We start from the raw sequence: 22746 nt of genomic DNA on the forward strand, positions 1-22746 counted from the left end.
CTGTTTTGGTAAACACGTGGGGATTATTTTCTAAAATATCCGATATGTTAAGAACTGTTATTTCAAAAACACAGTATATTATCCAAAAGTGATAATTTTTTTACTTTTACTTTATTGCTCTTTACTTTAAAACTCACAGATTCTTATTGATGTTTTTTTTACTACAGAATTGGAAGTTTAATTTTCTCTCTCTTCCTTACTAAGCTCTCGCTCTTTCTCTTTGTTTTTGTGAAATTTTTTTATAGTCCTATATTTTTAATTGTATTATTTTATTTTTTAAGAAAATTGTTATATGATACTTTATGCTACGGGTATGGTATCATAATCGACCTTCTTAAAGAACTTGGGTTAAATTGGCAATGCAACTGAAAAAGGAGATCCATGGGGAACTAAATACATCTTTTTCATTCCCAAGTAGAGAAAAGTATACAAGACCAATAGTTTGGCGATCGAAGTTTCAACGGTAAAATCTACATATTACCGACACATCACAGGTGCGCTTCATTGTTGTAATCTATACATACAAGATAACTTCAAACTAATTTTCAGTATTAATGCAGCAGGCCGAAATCGCGACATAACAGAGGGCGCCTAGTGGGCTTCTTCCTAAACCAACAAGTCCATAAACCTTCCAGTGTATGGCCAAGAGACAATTAAGGCTATCCACGGGGAAGGACTTCTCCGTGTTCTTCAATACCAAACGAGGTTTCAGACAAGGCGACTCCCTATCGTGCGACTTCTTCAATCAACTACTCGAGAAAATAATTTAAGCAGCAGAGCTGAATAGACAAGGTATAATCGTCTATAAGAGTGTACTGCTGCTGGCGTACGCTGATGATATTGATATCATTGGCCTCAACATCCGCGCAGTTAGTTCTGCTTTCTCCACAAAGGATAAGGAAACGAAGCAAATGGATCTGAGTGTTAACGAGGACAAGACGAAATATCTCCTGTCATCAAACAAGCAGTCGTCGCATTCGCGACATGGCTTCCATGTCACTGTTGGCAGTCATAAATTCGAAGTCGTAGATAATGTCGTCTATCTTGGAACCAGCATCATCACCAACAAGAAGGTCAGCCTCGAAATCCAACAAACAACAACTCTAAGAGTATTTGCCACAGTATCCGCCGAGGGAAGCATAGGAATAGAAAGACCTCCACTCCGTTGAAAAAACCGGACAGAGAAGGATCTGGCTACACTTGAAATCTCCAAATGGCGCTAAACAGTGAAAAGGAATGACGACTCGGCTATAACCACGTAAGCGATGTCTACGCCAATAATGAAGAAGGAGAAACAGCAGTGATGATACACTCGATAACTTCATAAAATGTTGTTGATCGATAACTCAGTGGAAACATATACTTTTTTGTATACTTTATGCAGCTTTACAAGTTAAATTCTACTATTCTTTAAGCAGTGAACCTTAATTTAAGATGGGCTCTAACTATTTATATAATATTTCAACGGTAATATATTTCACTGGACCTGAAACGCGCTCAGGCGCGAAGTCCATTACGGACAAATGGCTTTAAAACTGGCTTATTTAAACCGATCCGCTCTGATCCAAGTTTTTTTTTATAAATTAATCACGTACAACTTAATTCCGGTAAATGAGAAACCAGAAACATTTATTAAAACATCCCAAGCAATGAACAAGTTAAATGACCAAAGCGCCGGCTAAACGGCGTAAAACACAAACAAAACCGCTAGCTGAAATGGGGGAAAAGTTATGGCATAGAAATGGCAAAAAAAAACGCAGTTAGAAACGTTTAAGTAAATGCGAAGACTAACACAGTTACTTAGAAAGCAACAACAATTTTTGCGACTCACTTAAATACCCAAGAATGTGCCACATGCCACATGCCACACCATGACGAGCGACTTAGTGTTGACTGTGAAACTGACAACTTGCAGCATTGTTCAGCTAGCCGGTGGCTTACTAGTGCTAGTCGGCTAAATAAGCGGCTAGTTGGCGACGCTTGGCAAATGGGAGCAAAGCAATTGACTTTGATGCGCTGAAACGTTGTGGCAGATGCGCGACTGGCGGCTCATCGCATTCAGCCAACGATCGAAGAAAAAAAGCCATCAGGCTTAGGAGAAACAGGTTGATGCGCGTGCATTTTGATAGATTGCCAACACCAACCTGTTAGTGGACGGCCGAGCCGCCGACTTAGCGCTGGTGACAGGGCATACAAGTAAGCCGCTGCGAATACTGATGAGACGGAGTAAATAAAAATCTCGAAATGGCGCGCAAGTGCCACTGTTGCTCTTAGCTACGCTTGAGATGAGTGAGGAAGCTTTCTTTTTTGCTGGACAAGTAGATGGTTTTGCCACTGCGTTTGCGCACGCGTGCCAGCGCTTACATATTATATGTGAAATGTGAAATTTGCGGTTAAGCAAATACAGCAATGCAACAACAGTAGCGGAGGGAAGCTCGTCGAATGAAAGCGGGAAATGCGCGTTGCCCAGGTTGGACCAAATGAAAGCCATTGGGGCAAAGTGTGAGCACTTGCTGACACACAGAGTTAAGTGAGAGGCAAAGGCGACACAGTTCGTGAAGGCAGCTGAGGTGGAGAGCTGACGGAAGCGGTGATCTGCGATAGCCTCATACTTAAGCATATATCTATATGTATGTATGTATGTATATAAGTCAGTAATGTTAGGTATTACAAGCTCGGCCTCATACAGTTGTCTAAACATGTTGTAAGAACGTGCGGCTCGCATATGTTGGCGCGCATGCGAAGAGCAAGTTAATTGCTGAGCTGATATGATGCGCAAGCTTTTACCACATTGCTGACAATTTCCACAACTCACTGGCGATTGCTGGAAAGAAGGAAAATCAATGCTGAAAGTTGCTGCAACGCATGCGCGGCTTCGTCATGATAGAAGTGTGCGCGTCTGCGTGAGTATGGAAGAAGCCACCGGCTGTCGTTGCATGCGTGGGTAATTAAAGCAGCAAAAGACGGATTAAAACCGTAAAAGGCGTTGACCGATTAAAGTTTTTATTCTGAATTTAATTAATATTAATTGTCAAGCAGCAGAGTTGCACAGAAAAACGGTGCTGCATTAATATGTTTTATTGATAATTAAACAACTTAATTGCGGTATTTGTTGTTCTTTTTTTCATTCTCCAATTAAGGCTGAATATGGATGAAGTAGAGAAGGTAAAGCATACTAAAGGTATTATAAGACGATTATAAGACTTAACGGATAACTGTAGTTGATAAGAATAGTGTGTTAAGTAAAGAGAATTCATTCAGAAGTTAAACCTCGGTTGTTAAACCGCTAAAAAGGAAGTGAGTGTAGCTATAGTAATGTTAATTATAAGAAAATTCCACTCCTGAGAACAGTTAGAGAATATACAATACTTCCCATGTGAAGTGGTTTAAAAATCTTATTTTCGATTGTATACATAATTCGCTCTGCAGGCTATTTTATGCTAACGATAGCAGCCCTCGACTCACAAAACATTAGAGAGCGGCCAAACGGGCACACTCTATAAGCTGTTAAAAGAGATTGGCAGCACTTGTAGAGCAACTTTGAGCTAACATCTCACTCTGAAGCTTGCGATTCTTTCTTTGATATATACAGGTTTATTTCCTTAAGGATTCAATTTACGGTTAACGGCCTGCTGAGCGTACTATTCGCAACTCTATCACCAATCTTGAGACCCAGCATTCATTATTGGATAATATTCGACCGAATAGACCACGTACAGCACACCGTGAAGAAAAACAAACCGGCCGTAACTGAGATTGTACACGAAGATCGTAGAGAGTCGATTCAGCGCCGTTCGCAGCAACTCGGACTGACTTATGGAACGACTTGGCGCATTTTATGTCAAGATCTTAAATTGAAAGCGTACAAAATACCAATACCAAGTGACATCGCTTCGTTCTAAACGCTCTTGAAAAGTTCCAAGAAGATCCGACGTTTTCGAGACAGATTTTGTTCAGCGATGAGGCCTAATTCTGGCTCAAGGGGTATGTAAACGAGCAAAATTGTCACATTAGGGACGAAGAGCAACCTGAAGAAATCCAAGAGCTGCCATTTCTTTCAGAAAAATCAACGGTTTGGTGTGATCTCGGTGATATTGTTTTTCAACTGTTCCAGTCGAAATGGTCGAACAAGTCATTGAAAATTGAACTCAACGGTCTCAGCTGATCCGAGACGTGGCCGCGGCCAACATTTGAAAGAGACAATTATCAAAAAATAAATGCCAAAGAATAATCTTTCGAATGATAATAAACATTATCCATTAAATTTGAAGTTTCTGTGGTTTTTCTTTAATTATGACGTTTATTTCCTTTATATAAGCTACTCGTAGTCCTATCATAGTCAGAAATATGATGATCGGTAGCTGTGAATATCTCTACGATCGACTCACTTGCGCATCTTTCGCACAATACTGTACATAGGCAGATAAGTTGAAGAGATAACACTAAATACTTTTAGCGTAGTTGTTTGTTTTTGTATAAGTACAATCAAATTTCGCCGCAAACTGGCACATTCATGCAGTAAGTGTCTGCCGCGGCAATTCATATTTTATCGACTTGCCGTGACACCTTTTCCTTCTTACATTTTCTGACATTCCGCATTTTCTGTAATTGCGTGGCTTTTCAATTTTCTGTTAACTATGCAAATTAGCAATTTACAAAAAGCATAAAAGTCTACAATAAACACTCAAAGAAATGTCGCTGCTGTTGCATGTATGTGTGTAAGTATACACAGAAGTGTTAGTGTGTGAGTGTGTGGAGGTGAGTAAATGAGGTGTTGGCGTGAATCTCCATTTAACGCGCGTGTTGTTGTTATTTGAGTTGTTGTTGTTGTCATACAAGACTACAAACAGAATTTCTCACAAAGAGGCATTTTTAAGAGGTCACATGCTGTAGAAAGGTGACTGGTGAAAGATAAACACATTTTTGTAAATGTATGTGTTTGTATGTATATGTGTGTGCATAAATATTCATAGAATGTTTGGCGGTCCAATGCGTTGTGGGAGCAGCGTGTAAATTGGAATGTGGAAATAAATATTTTTAATAAGCCTATTAGAGCTGGAGGTTGGAACTACGTGCAGTCTAAAGCTTTCCTTTATCATGATAAGCCATTTCGAAAAATATATCTAAGAACTTGTTGACAAACTTAAAGTTAGGAATTAATAAATGTCAATAAAATCAATAGAAGACACTACAAGAACATGATGAGAATATTATTTCTTCACTGTCTGGTGAGAAGACTGCAGGAAATGTCTAATACAGGGCACTAGGGAAACAATGGTGCATCTCTTGTGCACATTCCTGTATTGGCAAGATTACGCTGTAAGCTTGTGCGGTTCCCACAGTATGATACACTGGAGGAGGTTTCGATTGTGAGGCCGCAGAGTCTGTTGAAATTCACGTCAAGAGTAGGCATGCTAAAGGATGACTACTCCTCTTGGACCTAGCAACTAAACTCCATCTGGTATCGAAAAGGACCAAAATTGTTCTATGCGTGCCTTATTGTCCTGCCAGATTAACCTAAGCTAAACTAACCTAAACATTAAAATTTTTAAGAATTTAAAAAATTATAACCTTGGTAAGTTTAAAAATTTGGTTAGAATTTAAATCATCCATAATTTTCTTTAAATTTATTCTTAATTTTTCTAACTAAATTAAAATCAGTATTCTGTAAAAAACCTGCAACTGTAGAGCGCTACTAAAGAGCAGGTATCTAGTATAGTCTCTTACTCTCAGAAACCCTGTTTCTTTTTTCTCAGAGTCACACTCCATATTTGCCAAAAACAATATTTTTCTCATTTCTCTATGACAATTAAACAAAGCCTAAACTACCTCCGAGATATTCAAACTAATATTAATTTTTTTTCTGGCGGGAAGATATTCTGTGGAGCAGCCGGTTATCATTTTTTATCAAAAATATTTCAAAAGCAACTTTTAGTCCGTCAAGAGCGACACAAAAAAGAAAAGAGAGTGTGACTCATTGTATAAGAGATTTGTCATTAAAAAAGTCAGTGACTTGAACTGCTTATTCTCAAACTGTTTAGATAAAGAGAGCAATGGTCACGAATAGTGAGCAGAGAAGTAGCGAATCGAAGGTGACCACTTACAAGGGCCAATAATATTAATAAGGTTTTCTTCTGTGAATACTAAAAGGTTATACATATAAAAAGGGAAAAATAAAGCACAATATAGTAAACTCTAGTTAGTTACTTTCTCATATCGTTCGATCTCACTCTACAGTATCTAAATTCACAAAACATTTATACCGAGTTATTATTTAAGGAAATTTATTTTCACATTATTTTCTCTCTGAAACCTACCATCCTGTTTTGAACGTTAAAAGCTGAATTCGTGCAATTTCAGATAATCAAATCAAAATTCTAAAAATATCTCTCAATTATATGATTATATGTAGCGTATAGATCGATATATTAATAATAATTGAGAAACCGCAAAGGGGCCTCTATCTCCCTAAAAAAGTATTTTTTATATCTTATCGAAAGTACAAAACAAATTGATTATAACTTTACAGTTATTTTGTCTTATTTTAACTGTTTTTTAATTGCAATTGCAAACAAATAGTTTTACGAACATATAAATTGGTAGCTTTTTTTAGTTATAAAAGCTCGTACCTTATCGAATGTCCATAAAATTGTTTATTCAATGGGCTCATAGCTACATTTGGAACTTTGGCAAACGCTACAACTGATTGGCGCTTATCTGAGAAAGGGTATATAAAATCATATAAAGTTATATTATATTATACTAGTAAAAAAGTGCTTGTATGCATGTATTTATATTTGTGTGTGTGGTTATATATGCAACTAAATATTGCAAATTTTTATTGCAAAACTACAATCTTGAAAAAATCGCTAAAAGCAAAAGTGAACATGATTGTTGTTGCCATTAGATCGTCGTTGTACAAACGAGCAGTAGATATGTATGTATATATATGTACTCGTATGTATGTAGATGAAAGCATTTTTGGACATGGATAAATGACAAACTAAATTAAAGGTTATGTGCAAATGAAGGTTATTCATGCAAAACTGGTGAGCAGAAAATTAGGTGGCTGCTATTTTTTGGACATGGTTAAATGCCCCGTTTTATTTAAAGAGAATCCGTGAGTGAAGCTTAAAAAACTAACACATAGGACTGACGTATGGAACGACTTGGCGCATTTTATATCGAGATCCTTGCTTCGTTCCGACGTTTTCGAGCAAAATTTTCTTCAGCGATGAGGACCATTTGTGAAACAATGGGCATTTAAACAAACAAAATTGCCGCATTCGGGACGAAGAGCAATCTGAAGAGATTCAAGAGCTGCCGGTGGAATCATTGATCCATATTTCTTGAAAAATGATGCGGGTGAGAATATAACCGTCAATGGTGACAACTATTTGATGTCCGAAATTAAAGCTCGTGATCTCGGCGAAATTTGTTTTCAACAAGTCGACGCCAATTTCCACATATCGCATCAATCAATGGATTTATTGAGAGATCACGCCAGTAAGCAGTCAATTCAGCTTCGAATCAGGCTTTGGAGAAAAACATCATGTGTGTCATTCGATTATTGTCCCTGTTCGAAATCAACTATTTTGAAAAGGTATAATGGATAGTAATAAAAAATAAATTGAAAAAATTTTAAAGTCTAATAATATTTATTTATAAGTATCTCTAATACTTATGCCTTCTTATAATGTGTCAACGGTACGATAATGTCAGCAGTTTAAATACTAATTGTTTTCTATTAATCTGTAGGCAACTGAAGTATATTCAGTAATTACGGTAATATTGATTTAATGTTGGGTGTTAATTGCATCATAAAACATGAAATGGTTAATTTAATTAATTAATTAGTTAATTACTTGAAAATTAGTATTTAGTTGGCAACATGTGTACATCTTAATGCAACCCTGTGAGTTCGCTGCAAGCACGCTATACGTATAAAATTTTGTAGACAAAAAAAGGCATTTGCTTCAAAATACTTTGTAGAATAATATGTTTTTTCTAAACCTAATTGAGTGCTTTTCATTACTCAATTTAGAACTTAATTGTCTCAACTAATTACATGGCTTGTTCATATCGTCACCTATAATGCAAAACAACGTATCTTAAAAATAACGAAATCGAGTTTTTTATTAATTGCAAATCACTATATCATATTATATACGTATGTATATGTATGTAGGATAAAATTTTCAGTTTCCGTTGTCAGATTTAACCAGTATATAACCCTTTTTTAACCAAAACTCGAATTTTGTTTCAGTATGAGTGGTTTCAATTATATCGTTTTTCCATCGCCTGTAAACTTATGAAAAGTGATGTTATGTTATTTAGCATTTTAAGCGACGATATATTACATATGTACATGTACATACATATTACAAATACCAAATGTAACCAGCTTTTTAGGTAATCATCATTCAAATATTTATCTTATCAACCCAAACACTCTCGCCCAAAAAGTTTAATGAACTCGTTAAATGTAATTCCGCTTCGAAATGTTGTTACTTGTTTATGTTTTGTCAATATCATCTACTTTAAATGTAGTCGTGTATAATTGACTTGTAGCATGAGGCGCCTATCATTTAAATTGACAAAAAATGGATTTGTATGTCTTATGGCTATCAATTAGGCATGAGTCGGTTGGTAGGTATGTAATTAAGTGATAATAATACTAAGTTCAAAAAATTGTCTTTGTTGTAAATTACACTACAAACTATAACTGACATATGTATATATTTATCTATATATCTATATAATAGTATATTTTTGAACCTATAACTGAGTTATATGAGACCTGCAGCAAGTGAACTGTCAAGTCTACCTTGTATCAATTACGCTTCACTGATATTAGGCCAAGTGGATAAGCGAATCTATTTATTAGATATAGTATGAATATAAGTATGTATGTAACTGAGTTATAAGTACTTACAAGCATAAATATTACTATTAAGTTACGGTAGATTGTGTTTAGTTGTAATGTTTATTGAATGACAGATTATTGCTGAATATTATTTTACTTTAGCTTTATTTACAGATGATTTCGACGTCGTATCTTCTATTTATTTTTTTGTTGCTCATCTCTCTAATGATCTAGGCACCTTTTGCTGGCTTCTTACACTGTCTAACACCCGGCTAGGTATTGAATCAAACAGAAACTTTTGAGAGAATGATTCATAACTAATAAAGTTATATCTTCCATTTTCGAAGTTTAGACTCAAAATTTAAAATATTTGCTTCGCTTTTCGAAATTAAGCTTGTTGAAAAAAATATTATTGTGGAAGTTCTTAAAATGTTGCAAGAAGGTTATGAGGTTATAAAATTTTTGTTATTAGTGTTTAAAATCGGAAAAAAGAAAATATTCATTTTTTTAGAAGATGTGACTTTGATCTCTAATAACAGCTATCATGTTGTCGTTGTGTACACAACATCATTGTAATAAGATGAAAGAATAGATTTTGTTCATAATTTTACTTTTTAGTATCTTCGAATGTCAATATATAATCATGTTTTTCAATAAGCCTAATTTCGAACTTTAAAGGCAAATATTTCGAAACAAATTGGTGTGAGTCCGTTCACAGAAAACAAGTTGGTTCTGAAGCATAATTTTGTTAAATTCCGTACATTTATACACAAATATTTTTTTTTTATTTAAAAACATTTTAAAAATGTTTAAAACTATAAAAACAAAATTTAAACATTTTTTTAGAAACAAAATTGTAAAAAAGTAGCGAAAAACTCGATGCACTCATAGCACATAAAAGTTAAAATATTCATAAACTTATAATAAACCATACTGACAAAGCGGCTTTACAAATGGCAACCTCACAGAAATGTAAATTATTCAACATTCTCCGAAGCGACAAATCGACAAATCGAAGTACCTGCAATGATGGCCAACGTGGAAATGACATCATACGTCACTCACTGGGTTACGAGTGCCAAACGTTTGACTCATACCTACCTCCATACATACAGACATACGTGCATTTATTATGAGTATTATTTTTAGCCTTCATACGCAAAAATATTTATATACACTTTACAAAAACAAAAGAAAAAAGAGGAAAAAACTTGGCGTTTCAAATAAAATGAAAAGTGAATTGGTGGCTCATTTGCACGCTTCGCTGCAATAATTATATGTGACTAATTTTATGCACACCGTAAAGGCAGGGGGAAGGCATAGCGAATAAAGCACACAGAGCGAGCGCTAACTATTAGCGCTATTTTATATATTCCACATGATTTGTAGTAAAAAATGAGTATTCAAACGTGATAAATAGCGATTTACATTTTTGCCAAGTTTTTTGTTGCAGGCAGACTTACACAATCAACGATTTGTTTACATATACAAAAGCCAACAGGTGTGCTAAAATAGTATTATAGTTGAGAAAATAATATATGAAACAATATAAAGTACCTATTATTATTTTGCTTTATTTCTTAGGCGAAAAATGTAGATATTTTGTATTTCATTCTTGTAAAAATGCCTAGTGTCTGTCTGCGCGCATTAGGCGTCTGTGCACCAGCCGATCAGTGAGTTGAATGTGTGTGTGGTTTATGAAGAAAATATTTAAATATTTTAGCGACTTTGTTGTTATTGGAATATTTAAGAACAGTTAGATCATTTGAGTCTAAGAAAAGGAAAGAATCTTTGGTTCCCAAAACACCAAATTTTTTCGAAAAACAGCAACGCGTTAACGTCTGTAAAACAATGCTTTTCGACTACTGGATGTTCCGAAAAGTATTATTATTGGCGATGAGTCTTGGAACTATGCTTACGACCCGGAAACAGATGATCAATCGGCGGAATATCGTGGGAAGGATGAGCCGAAGCCGAAGAAACCAGGGCAAAGCAGGTCAATAATCAAGGTTATGTTCACAGAGTTCTTCGATTATCGAGGTGTGGTGCATTTCGAATTCTTTTCTCGTGGCCAAACTGTCAACACGGAATACCAGTTGAGTGTTATGCTTCGTTTGCGCGAAGCTATACCTAAAAAGAGACCAGATATCGATGGTTGCTGGTCCATTATGTCTGCACGAGACTATGAGGAAAATATCTGTTTGGGTTTCAAAAAGTAGGCCCTTTCACTCCTTATTGAAAGTAGATTGTTTTCTGAAATTAATATTTGTATAAGGACAAGTTATTTCTAATTTTAGTTACACTTTCGAACTCGAATTACCGAAAAAAGCGTAATTTTAATCCTTCTGTACAGTTTTTCACTCAAAGGGATAAGGGATGTGCAAGTTTCTTTAACCGAAAGGATTGCTACGTAGTACACTCTAGTGCAAAAATATAAAAAAAATATAGATCTAAGATGGAGTCATGTGTAGAAGTTCACGCAGGTGAAGAAAGTTGTCTAAGAGCCATTCACTTGGGAGTGGTCAGAAACGATTCCTTTACATATGGATCAAGCAGCTCACGACTACCGGTTTTAGACCAAGTATCCTCTGGGTGGCAAAAAAAACACCCGTTTGAAAGCGAGATATAGTGAGATGGCGAAACATCCCCTCCCAGAGTTGTGCGCTGGGTTCGGGACCCGCCACGTAAAAACCTCCCCCAATAAAATGAAGGAAACAGTCTCTCGCCCACTTGGAATCTTCAATTTGCGCCAAACAGCGAAAAAGAAGATCTGTTGTAAACCGTGTAAGCGGTGTCTACGTCAATAAGGAAGAAGTACGGTTGATCTCAAACAATGAAACCCACTGAGACAGATATTATTCCTTTATGTTACCCATAAGCTCATAAAGATGGATCACCAGATTGACTAAGCGGTTTGAGCTTACCACAGATTTATTAAGGCGGTTAATACCAATACCAGCAACTTCGCTAAGTGCGCCAGAGGTGGGTCTACTGAGCTATTTCAAACTCAGTCTGACAAAATCCAGGCAATGGAGAGAGCAATAACTATATGATTCCACCTCGCCTTCCTCCATACAGCTTTAGCAAAGAATATCGACATAATATTTAGCCGCATCGCGTGTGAACCTATTGAAAGTGGTCAGAATGCCTATAATTGTGGCGAGATTGAGCTTGCTAAGAGCCAGTTTTCTTATTGAGGTCATGTGCGCCACTGGGATATACAGCATTTTATGATGATGCTGATCTGAGCAAAAACTTATTTATTGGAAAAGAATAAAGTACTAATTTTGGCAAATGAAAAGATGCACAACGCTGAACAATACTGCGATATGTCCATATCCATTGGAAGCCACTCGATTTGAAGCCTAAAATAACTAATTGCAATGCACAACGCCTACTGCTTTAGCGAGAGTGACAATAAACAGTACAACACATTAGTATGGGTATATGTATGTAAGGCCATAAATATGCGCCGACTTCGAGTACCCCCAAAGCTCGCGCAGAGGGCTTGCGCCATTTCGGAATGACATCATTTGTTTGTTACTGACAAAAACGGCGACATTCAAGGAGCGCGACGGGCACAGCGGGGTGTCATTGACATATATGTACTACTACAAATATATACATGTGTATGTATGGAATTATATCTGTTTGTATTGCAATAAAAATAAACACTGAACTGTGAGTAAAGCCGCCGCTGTGAGTAAGTCTTTTTATTTACTTTGCGTATTGCCACAATTATAGGCGCTCGTCCGACTCCGGCTGAGTCGTGGTCACACATTGAGTTGCATAAGAAAAAATGCAAAATAAAAGTTATCGCTATTATGCAATAATACAATAACATGAAAAGAGAAAATCGTACTCAATGAAAGGCGAAGCCACAAGGTTCTCAGGCCGCTTAAGAATTTGTATGTGCATTTTTATGTTCAAAATTTTATATGGAAAATAATGCACAACTAATTGGGCAACAATAAATGAAAAGTGCCATTAAATTCAATTTTAAAAAATTTATGCTGTCTGTTTTTTCAGTGCGTGTGTGTGTTTGTGTAGGCAGATTGTGAAATGCATTGCCGCTAAGAGTAAATCAACACGCTCTTCTACATACATACATACATATATATAAACATTGTGCATATGTATATGTGATTTGTGATATCATCAGCTTGACCGTGAAGTCATTTGCCACCAGAACTCAACTGTGTGTGACGCAAGAGCGATATCGTTTAATTCTAGTGCTTCGTTAGATTCAAAATATTTCAAGTGCGACTCGAGTAAGGCCAGAAGATGTGGTGAGAGTCATGAAACCGCCCCATATACGCATACATACAGACACACATACTAACACACAACCGTTCGCACAGCAGAATTTGTTTTAGGTATCCACGAAATGATAGCTACAATTTGTTGTTTGTTTTTGAACACTCGAAACTCGTTTGAAAACCCGATTCCCAGTCTTGTCTTGTCTAACGGGCTTTGCCGCCGCACAGTCGTAATGTTTGTGCGCATTTGTTAAGCGTAACGCGTCGTTCAACGCGGCGCCGCCGCTTTCTTCACCGCCCCTTAAACCTTCACACTGTAGCTGCGCGCTGCTCCACATTTTTGTTCAGCTTTTCAATGAATTTGTCTAACCCGCATGACAGGTAAAATAAAACCCAACTCATCGGGAGACAAACAAAATTCAACACTTCAGTTTTTGCGCACAACAACAAGCACACATGTTGCTATGCGCATGCGTAGCTGCCACAACATGCCTTCCTGCGCATAATGTATTCAAATCCCTACGCTTGCAGTTTCAACTAAGTTTCCTAGTAATTTCGTGCTTATAATTACGAATATGTTAACGGAAAGGTCAATTCAACGCTTTGTACTCACCGATATTGACGATCTTGATGTGCTCCTGTTCGAGGAATTGCAACGCCACCGAAACGTTTTCCAATTTTTGACTACGGAATGTTGGACGTTTATTGTATTTGGGCATACGTTTCTGCGATAGCACCTCGATCAGTGCAATCAGGCGCAAACCATCGGACAGATCGGTTTCCAGGTTGTTAATGTTGCGATCGATCGTCTTCAGATGTTCGTTGGCCCAACGTGTGAAGGTGTTCTGTTGGATCTTCTTCCATTGCGCGTCCTCGGCGAGATCACGTTCGGCCTCCATGTCTTCGTCGAAGTTCTCGTCGTACGGTTCTTGGTGTTGGTAGTAATCGGATGGCTATATGTGTATATATGTGGAGAATTTCGAAGAATTATTAAATTTTCGTTTGAGAAATTTACTATTTGTACATTTTGCTTGAGAAATTAGTTGTTATTATGAATTGATTTAATGTTACATATATTGTATATTGTTTGAAGAATTAGTATGCCATTATGAATTGATTTTAAGTAAGTAATGAACGACGAGCAGCGATTGTTAGGATAAAATTTTTATTGAAATTCATAACGGTACATTAGTAGATTTCAAACCATGTTATGTTATAATATTCATTCCACATGTAAACAATATCAGCTTTTTTGCAGCTGCTGAAACATCTAGCAACTTCGAAATGTCTCTCTAAAGAAATATTGGTGTAGAGTTATTTATGTTAAGAAGACAACAGCTTATGTAAATACTATATATCGCTGTAGAAAAATAGCATATAAATAAATGATATTAAAAATATGTGTGATTTTGCACTCTTAGCAAGTATCTGCGAAATCACTTGTGGATGATACATGAATTTTGAAAAGAAATTCTATGTCAATTAAGTTAAAGCTAAAAATTTCCCATAAAGTAACGGTTTGAGGCTTACAAACACAAAGATATTAATTTCAAAATGATTTTATGGCCGCTAATATTGCCATTGAAGACTTTTTAAAAGTACTAATCAGAGAGTAAAGAAAATTTAAATCTTCTATAACAAAACTATGTAGAATATAAGTGTTGAAATCGTCTTTCATTAAAAAAAATATAATAAAATAACAAAGGCCAATCTAAAATATAGAAATTGATCACTTTGTAAAGGGTGAGTCGTATTTAATGCACGCCTAGCAAAAAAACATAAATTTGACCGATTTGTTCTGAAAGTTCTTTCGTAATAAAATTGTAACGGTGCTCTAATAGATCTTAAAATATATCACTATACAATATTCCATACATTAGTAAATAATATTAGCCTTTATTGAGCTTCTGGAACATCCAGCAATTTTGAAATGTTCAGCGAAGCAAAATGTGCAAAGTAGTGCAAGTGACAATTTCTAATTAAAACATTATTTTAGATTCTATTGAACATTTTACCGTTTAAAATATAGTGGAACTTTACTTCTTTTTCTTATTAGAAAAAGGGTACCAAATCATTGGCAGATTTACCATTTGGTATATTATTATTTCTAAAGTTTTTGCGCTTCTTTTTGACAAAAGTTGAGTCTTCAGTCTTGCCACTCAACCCTACAACATATTTTGATGATTAAAAGGACAACAAAATATTTTGGTTTAATTAGTATCTCTATGAAAAAAATCCGCGAAATTCAGTTATCAAAAGCAAGTTATTTTATTCTTATATGGTCGAAAAGTAGCTTTAGGATCCAAAAATTATACAGCCATTAAATAATTTATGCAGACTATCAAGTTTTAAAAGCTTCTAAAATTTCTTTAAATTTTTCAAAATGACTAATGTCTAACAAATTTATAATTTTTTTTTTTTTAGCTTCTATCTGCTGACTAAGTGGTATTCCTAGACCAATTAATGAACTCTGGAAAATAATGTCAAAAACATTTAAGTTTTTCAAAGAATTTCTTGCTTAGTCAGAACAAATAACCTTTCCTTTCATGCACAAAATAATAAGCCATTATGAGTCATCGGATATGAGTCGGATAGGAGTCGGATATGAGATATTTGATTATTCTAAAACTGCTGCATAAAGCTGATTGCGTGAGGCGGGGAGCTTTCTTTTTATTTTTCCACCTTTTTTTATTTTACCTGTATTTTTCTAACGTTTTGCAGTTAGAAATTTTCTCCTATATTATAGAAGTACATCGATGGTTTCGGGATTCTTGTGGTACCAATGAAACCCTAGTTAAATGTTTCTTAGGTGCCTGCTCTTGAAAGTGGCGAAAAAATTGTTTATAATTTTTGATAAATTTTAATGTAAGTTCTGTTTTAAACCTATATTCATTTTAAATATATGTATATTAGAAAATGAAAATAAATTCTCCGAAAGTTCGTAAGAGACCGGAAATGGAAACAACTGATCTCCGGAGTTAAAAAGACCTAAAAGGGTTGTATAGTCTGTTTCATTCAATATAAAAAAATAAATTGAAAAAAATGCCGGAAATTTGAACCTCTATATCCGAGTACTCCCTTAGTTTTAGACGAGCTGTAGCCTTAAGGCATCTAGACTGAAATATTACCTTAATTTCACGTGAGCTGTAGCACGTGTACTTAAAATTTGAGTTTTTCATTTTTATGATATTCATGGACTACGAAAAAGTTTATGGAAAGTTTGATGCTTAGACACCAAAATCTCTAATTAAGCTTAGTATATTACCCTGGTATGCTTGGGAAGATACAAATCGTTGTGTCTGGATAGTTTTACACCTTTTCCCTACGTCGCTACGGTGTGGCTCCGCTGTATAAAAGCGAGCTTTATACATGAAAGGGAAGTCTCAGTCTAAGGTTTTTGCAATACTACTAAAGACACCTAGAAAATTTCGAATATTTATTTTCGAAATAATTAACTGTTTCGTTGAATACAATATTTAATATTTCAGCAAAACTGTTATGAAAAATGTTTTGGTACAAAAATTCATAAACAAAATATTTGTCCACTTAAAGTACTTGTTGCATGTAGTAAATTTGTGGTTGTTAAATTTAATAGACAAATCTGCTAAGAGCCGTGTGACTCATGCTTCTTCCTACGACTGATTAATCGCCGTGTCTCTCACCGGTGTAGCACTAAGGGGTTTACAAACTTGCATCAAACTCAAGCTTAGCGGAAATGCCTTTAGAGAAATTCTTCAAAAACTAAGCGCATTAAAAAGAGAATTTCACACTGCAAGCAAAGCCAGTCAAATCTTCGTACATGTATGTGTGTGTACTTAAGTCTACAAATTTTTATTTTCGTTTCTTAGGCTGGTAAATATGTAAATGAAATGCGTGTAATGCGTGTAACAACAAACGGTAAAACCGGCTGGTGCCATTAACCACGTCATCAGCGTTGAGCCGACGCACACAGCACAGCCAGACACAAACCGATTTGCAACCTACAAAAATATGGAAAGCGGGCAAGTATCTGTATATGTGTATGTGTGTAAATATGTGTTAAGTAAGCTTTTAAGCGCGATAAAGCAAATTTATGTTTATACTTGTATGTGTGTGGAAATGCATGCCGGAACCGCCCAAGCGGCAGCAGCAGAGTCAGACAAGAGCGACAGTGAAAAAAAATAAAGAAATACTTTATTCATAATCACAATGTTGCATCTGGAAGCATGTCATGTTGGCTGTCAATCGACAGCCACGCTCCACATTTTCACACAGAGGGACACAGAGGCTTAAATATACTTATGTATGTGTATATATATATGTACATATATGAATGTATATGCAAGTGTGTATGTTTGCCCATAAGTATGTAGATATGTCTTTATGAATTGCTTTTGGCCCGCAGCTATTATCAAGGCAATCCTTGTAATGAGCTACTACAAGATCATTTATTTTATTACATATAAGTACCTATATAGAGTTATAGTCATATTTATAGTTATGGCAGCCTGTGTCATAGCAGCCTTGCCACTTCACACACACTCGCCATGCAACGGGAAAACCGGCAACAGAAAAATGTTGACATGCACACCGGCTCTGCCGCTTGCTGGCCCTCGACGCGCCCCTTCTACGTGGACATATTTATAAATGTTTGCATATGTATTAGGGTGGGTCAACAATTTCTTATTTTTATTTTTTCCTTAAAGACCGTGAATATATCGTCCTGGAAGGAAACGTTGAAGACCCTAAAAAAATATACTTATATTAGTGATCAGCGTGGCGAGCTGAGTCGATTTAGCCACGTCAAATTGTCCGTCTGTCTATATTCTAGCACCGCAGTTTTTGAGATATCCCTCTGAAATTTTGCACACATTCATTTCAACTTAAGAAACTGCTTTTTTGTTGAAACTGCTGTTATCGGACCACTATAGCATATAGCTGTCATACAAACTGGATGGTCGGTACAAGGCGCTTATATGCAAAACTTTTTTAGTTAATGAGATATCTTAACGAAATTTTGCGAGAGTTATTATTTAATGTAGTAATGCAATCTCGCAAGAAATTATTTGGATCGGTTTACTATAGCATACAGCTGCCATACAAACTGAATGACCGGTATAAGGGGCTTGTATGCAAAACTTTTTCAGTTAATGAGATATCTTCACGAAATTTAGCATGGATTATTTTCTAAATAATTAGAGTAATCTCTAAAGAAATTGTTGAGACGGGTTACTATAGCATATAGCTGCCATACAACCAACTGATGAAAATAAAAAACTTCTGAGGAATATTTCTAATTTGTGACCGGTTCAAACGAAGTTAAAGTTTTTTATTTTTTCACCATTTCGGACGCTATTTTCTCGTAAAAAAACGTTTATTTTTTTTTTAGCCCACCCTAATATATGCAAGCCTGTTCCACCAATGTAGCGCACTTCGTACGTTCCTACGTTGGGACATTGCGCGTGCCACATCAGCTGCCATGAAAGGCTCTGTGGCAGTAATACAGGCGAACTGCCACAAACTGTGCGCGGCAGCGCTGTCATGCAATGTGACGCAACGCAACGCCACGAACGGTCGGGCCGGCCATGCCCGGCTGGCAGTCATAAAAGTGCCAACAAACAAGAAGAACCGCAAGAAGTGCGGCAGGCAAAATGCTCCATTCTTAAGGTATTAAATTAAACGTGTGCAGTTGGGGGCCGGGCCTAGAGGCGGTTGGCGTGGTGATGACTGGAAAAGAGCGTCACAGGCCTTGCTGCCACTTTTTGCTGTCTACGTTCACAAGTGTCTTTGCCACCGTGTGTGTTTGTCTTTCGATTCTGTTGAAGTTGACTGCTGAAGTGGCTGATTTGTTATTGCACACACATACATAGAGTTGTATAATTATGTGTAAAGTAATCGGCGGTTTGGCTGGCTGCCTGGCGTGTGAAGTTCATTAACATTTTCATTAGTTGCGAAATGTTAATTTGCCTCTACAAGCAGCGCGTACAATTCAGAAGCGTTTACATACATGACAACAACAAGCGGTTTATTAGCTTGCGCTGATGAGCGCCTTGAAGCGTTCGGTAAGCGGTTAAAGCGTTTTGAGCGCAGTTTCGGCATTTTCTTTGCCATTTCATACACAATTTGCTATTTGTTGTTGTTTTTGTTTACAACACCAACACACACCTGTTGATAGTAATCGTAGTCGTTGTTATTGTTGTTGCTGTACGCAGTTGTTTGCTGCTGTCGCGGATAGCCAGACACTGCTGGACTGTAGTATCCTGCACTGCTGTCCGGCGGCGGATAATTTATGGACTTGTTGCTGTTGTATTGATCGCGTTCGGCGTAGGTGTTGGCTTTGGCACTCGCGTTTGCGTTAAAACTCACGTTCGACAAGTAAGTATTTGGCGCTGGTCGCGTGAAATTCGCGCTTGCACTCGCGTTCGCGTTCGTGTTCGTATTGTTGTTGTTTTGCTGATTTAAATGAATCGTTGCCGTCGACGTTTGCCCGTAATTTTGACTACTAGTATTGCCGATTGTTTGCACTGTTTTTGTCGCACTACTTTGATTAGCACTCGATGCGTTAACGTTTTGTTGTTGGTGCGGCTGTTGTTTTTGTTGTTCCTGCTTATTGGCTGTCACTTGCAATTGACGTACTGCTTGCTTTTGTTCTTGTTGCTGCTGCTTTATTTGCTGCCTTTTATATAATTCACAATCCGTTACATCCGTATGCGCACGCGGTCCACCTTCAACTGAGTCTTTATTTCTGCCAACATATGAATTTACTGCCTTTGCAGCAGAGTTCCCAGTCGCTTCGCTCATCGTCGTTGTCGTCGTAGTCGACAACTTTGTTTTACCCATCGTCGTCTGCTGGCCCCCGGCGCCAACAAGCTCATTTCGCGCTGTCACTTTGCTTGTTCGCTCCAGCGACGTCGCGACTTCATCTCTCCGGTTGAGCGTGGTTGTTGTGTTTGCCGTTGGCGTTGGCGCTGCTACTCTCATTGGCTTTGGCGTTGTGATCATTGTTGTTGTAACTGCATTGATCGTCTGCGCTCCATTATAACCGGCATTTGTGGGCTCAACTCCACCACGCCGCAGCGTTGGACCGGCATTGCCGGCATTCACCGCGCTGCTGACGTTGGCGTTGCCCGTGCCGCCGCCGCTGCGTTTGCCATACATTTTTGCTGAGCAACCAACTCAGCTCTCTACGATTTGTGGGGTTTGTATAGTGAACGGCTTTGCTGTAGGCTTATGTTTACGCCTCTTTACGCTCTACGTTAACCGCCGCGCGGTGAGTATCTGCAAATAACTGACTTTGCTGTGACCACTTTGCCGATATTCACCACACTTTGCACTTACTCACCAGTTGATTTCTTTCTTTTTAACTTTTGTCTCTTTTATTTTAGTTTATTTCTATAATTTTTTATTTGAGCTCACCGTATTCTTTATTGTTGCTTTTATTTGTGTGGCTCTCGCTGAGCTGCGCTCTGCAAGATCATATGCTTACACTGTAAATACAAAAGAACGTCAATATTTAAGCCGCGTGACAAGTTGTTTATGCGCTTGTTATCTGCTGATAAGGTTTCTAACTTTTGGAGAATTTTATGCAATGCTTATAAATATGCACCCGAAGTGTTTTTTTTTTGCAAACTTCCCGTGAGTCATTAAGATTTGGTTATTTTATTGACGATTCCTCACTTAGATATTTATGAAACCTTTATTAAATATAGAAATTAATGAAAATTAAATGTTAACCGTAAAACCTCATAATGAATACTTAAAGATGACCAGGGAAAAGTTAATCTAACCTTGCATTTCATCAATTATATTAAATATTGTTCCTGAGACAAGTAATTCAGAGTCCGTAATTTTTCTTCACTGGGTTGGAGTAAAAGGTCTAGACATTTCGTAATGGTATATTGGTGAAAATACTTTCTGCATTTGATTTGGTAAGTGTTACTAAGTTACTATGTGAAATCGATAGCTGAGACCATCTGTTTTGTAAGAATTTTTATGAGACATGATTGTAATCCCTCCTAACCGCTGTTTCCGCAAGACTATGCGGATATTTTGATCTAAAGTTGCCCACAATGAAATACGACAAATGCGTAGTATTTAATGCATTGAATTTTCGAAGAGTATAGTGGTTTGTATCAAAGTCTTACTCTGAAAAGGATAAATTAAGTTTGCCGCGAAGAAGAAAACGTCGGATATAACGGGTGGTCCAAGTGGAGTAGTAAAGGTACTTCTCTCAGTAGCCTTTTTCATTCATTATTGGATAATATTGGACCGAATATTTGTGAAAAAAATATAGCAGCCGTGGCTGAGAGTTCATACGAAGACTGTGGAGTGTACATTCAACGCCGTTTGCGGCAGCTCGGACTAAGATATGAAACGACTTGGCGCAATTTATGTCGAGATCTTAAATAGAAAGCGTACAAGAAGATTTTTAACTTAATGGGTATATAAACAGGCAATATTGCCACATTTGGAATGGAGAGCAACCTGGAGAGAATCCAAGGCTGCCATCTCATCCAAAAAAGAACAACGGTTTGGTGATGTTTGTGGGACGATGGACCATCGATCCATATTTCTTCGAAAATGATGCCGATGAGAACATAACCGTCAAATGGCGAACGTTATCGCGTTGGCTGTGATGATCGACCATTCGGAGCCCGAAATTGAAGATCCTGATCTCGGCGATATTTGGTTTCAACAAGACGGCGCCACACACCGCATGAATCAATGGATTTCTTTAAAGAACATTTCGGTGAGCAGATAATTTCATGGTTTGGTCAATTGGCTACGAAGATCGTGTCATCTCACACTGTTATTTTTTCGTGTGGGAATTTTTAAAGTCTATGTGGACAATCCTGCTTCGACTTAGGCCTTGCTCAACCGAGTCAACGAAAGTTGGACTCAACGGATGGGCTATCTGAGACGTTGCCGCGGCCAACATTTGAAATAGACGGTCTTCAAAAAATAAATGCTAAAGATTGCTCTTTAAAATTGAAGTTTTTGCGTTTTTTCTTTAAAAAAGAAAGGAAACTCGAAATTGATCACCCTTTACAATAGAATTTGGTGGCAACTGATAATGTGTTTTTTCTAATGCAGTTATGTTCCGCTAATGCTTGACCAGATGGATATATTCCCTGAAGCGTTTTTTATCCATAGCGTCATTTTTATCAAAAGCAAAAAAAAAATGGCGTTAGCTTTACACGGTTAAAACTGGAATGTGTTGAGTAGTACTCGTACGAATGACATTGCTCCATATACTGCTTCAAGATTCAGAGGCTTTCGGGTAAGAACCCGCTGATGCTAACATTCAAAATGTTAATGCTAAGATTCCTATTGAGATCACGGGCTAATCAAGTGAAAGATGGTATATATGGTATAATGCTTGCCAAGGCCCAAACAAATCGACGAAATTCCAGAAAAAATATTATGTATAATACGTGAAGAGGCAGAATTTAATTTTTAATAATACTGAATGGGAATTCCTTTTTAGGAGGTAGAAAGTGTCACCTACGTACTTAGTCGAAGATTTATTCTAATATTTATTGAGAAATAATTAATAATAATAATTTTTTAGATAGGCAACTAACCGTTTTTTTTTTTGTTTTTAGGTTAGAAGTATATCTACCCATAAGGCGGCATATAAGT

General features: G+C 36.9%; 1 protein-coding gene across 5 annotated transcripts in view; it reads right to left on the reverse strand.

Moving 5' to 3' along the window:
* Positions 1–22746, reverse strand: part of LOC105231939 (filamin-A) — a 109320-nt gene that overhangs the window by 66668 nt on the left and 19906 nt on the right. For 4 of the 5 annotated variants that reach the window (XM_049449644.1, XM_049449645.1, XM_049449646.1 and 1 more), the window contains exons 2-3: positions 19270–20591; positions 13739–14078 (exon numbers count right to left, since the gene is read on the reverse strand). In XM_049449644.1, coding sequence (XP_049305601.1) covers positions 13739–14078; positions 19270–20262 — 1333 coding nt within the window. In that variant the 5' untranslated portion in view covers positions 20263–20591. The remainder of the gene's footprint in view (positions 1–13738; positions 14079–19269; positions 20592–22746) is intronic. The other variant, XM_049449649.1, reaches the window with a different exon arrangement.

The sequence above is a fragment of the Bactrocera dorsalis genome, chromosome 2 (genome assembly GCF_023373825.1).
Source record: "Bactrocera dorsalis isolate Fly_Bdor chromosome 2, ASM2337382v1, whole genome shotgun sequence".
Taxonomy (NCBI): domain Eukaryota; kingdom Metazoa; phylum Arthropoda; class Insecta; order Diptera; family Tephritidae; genus Bactrocera; species Bactrocera dorsalis.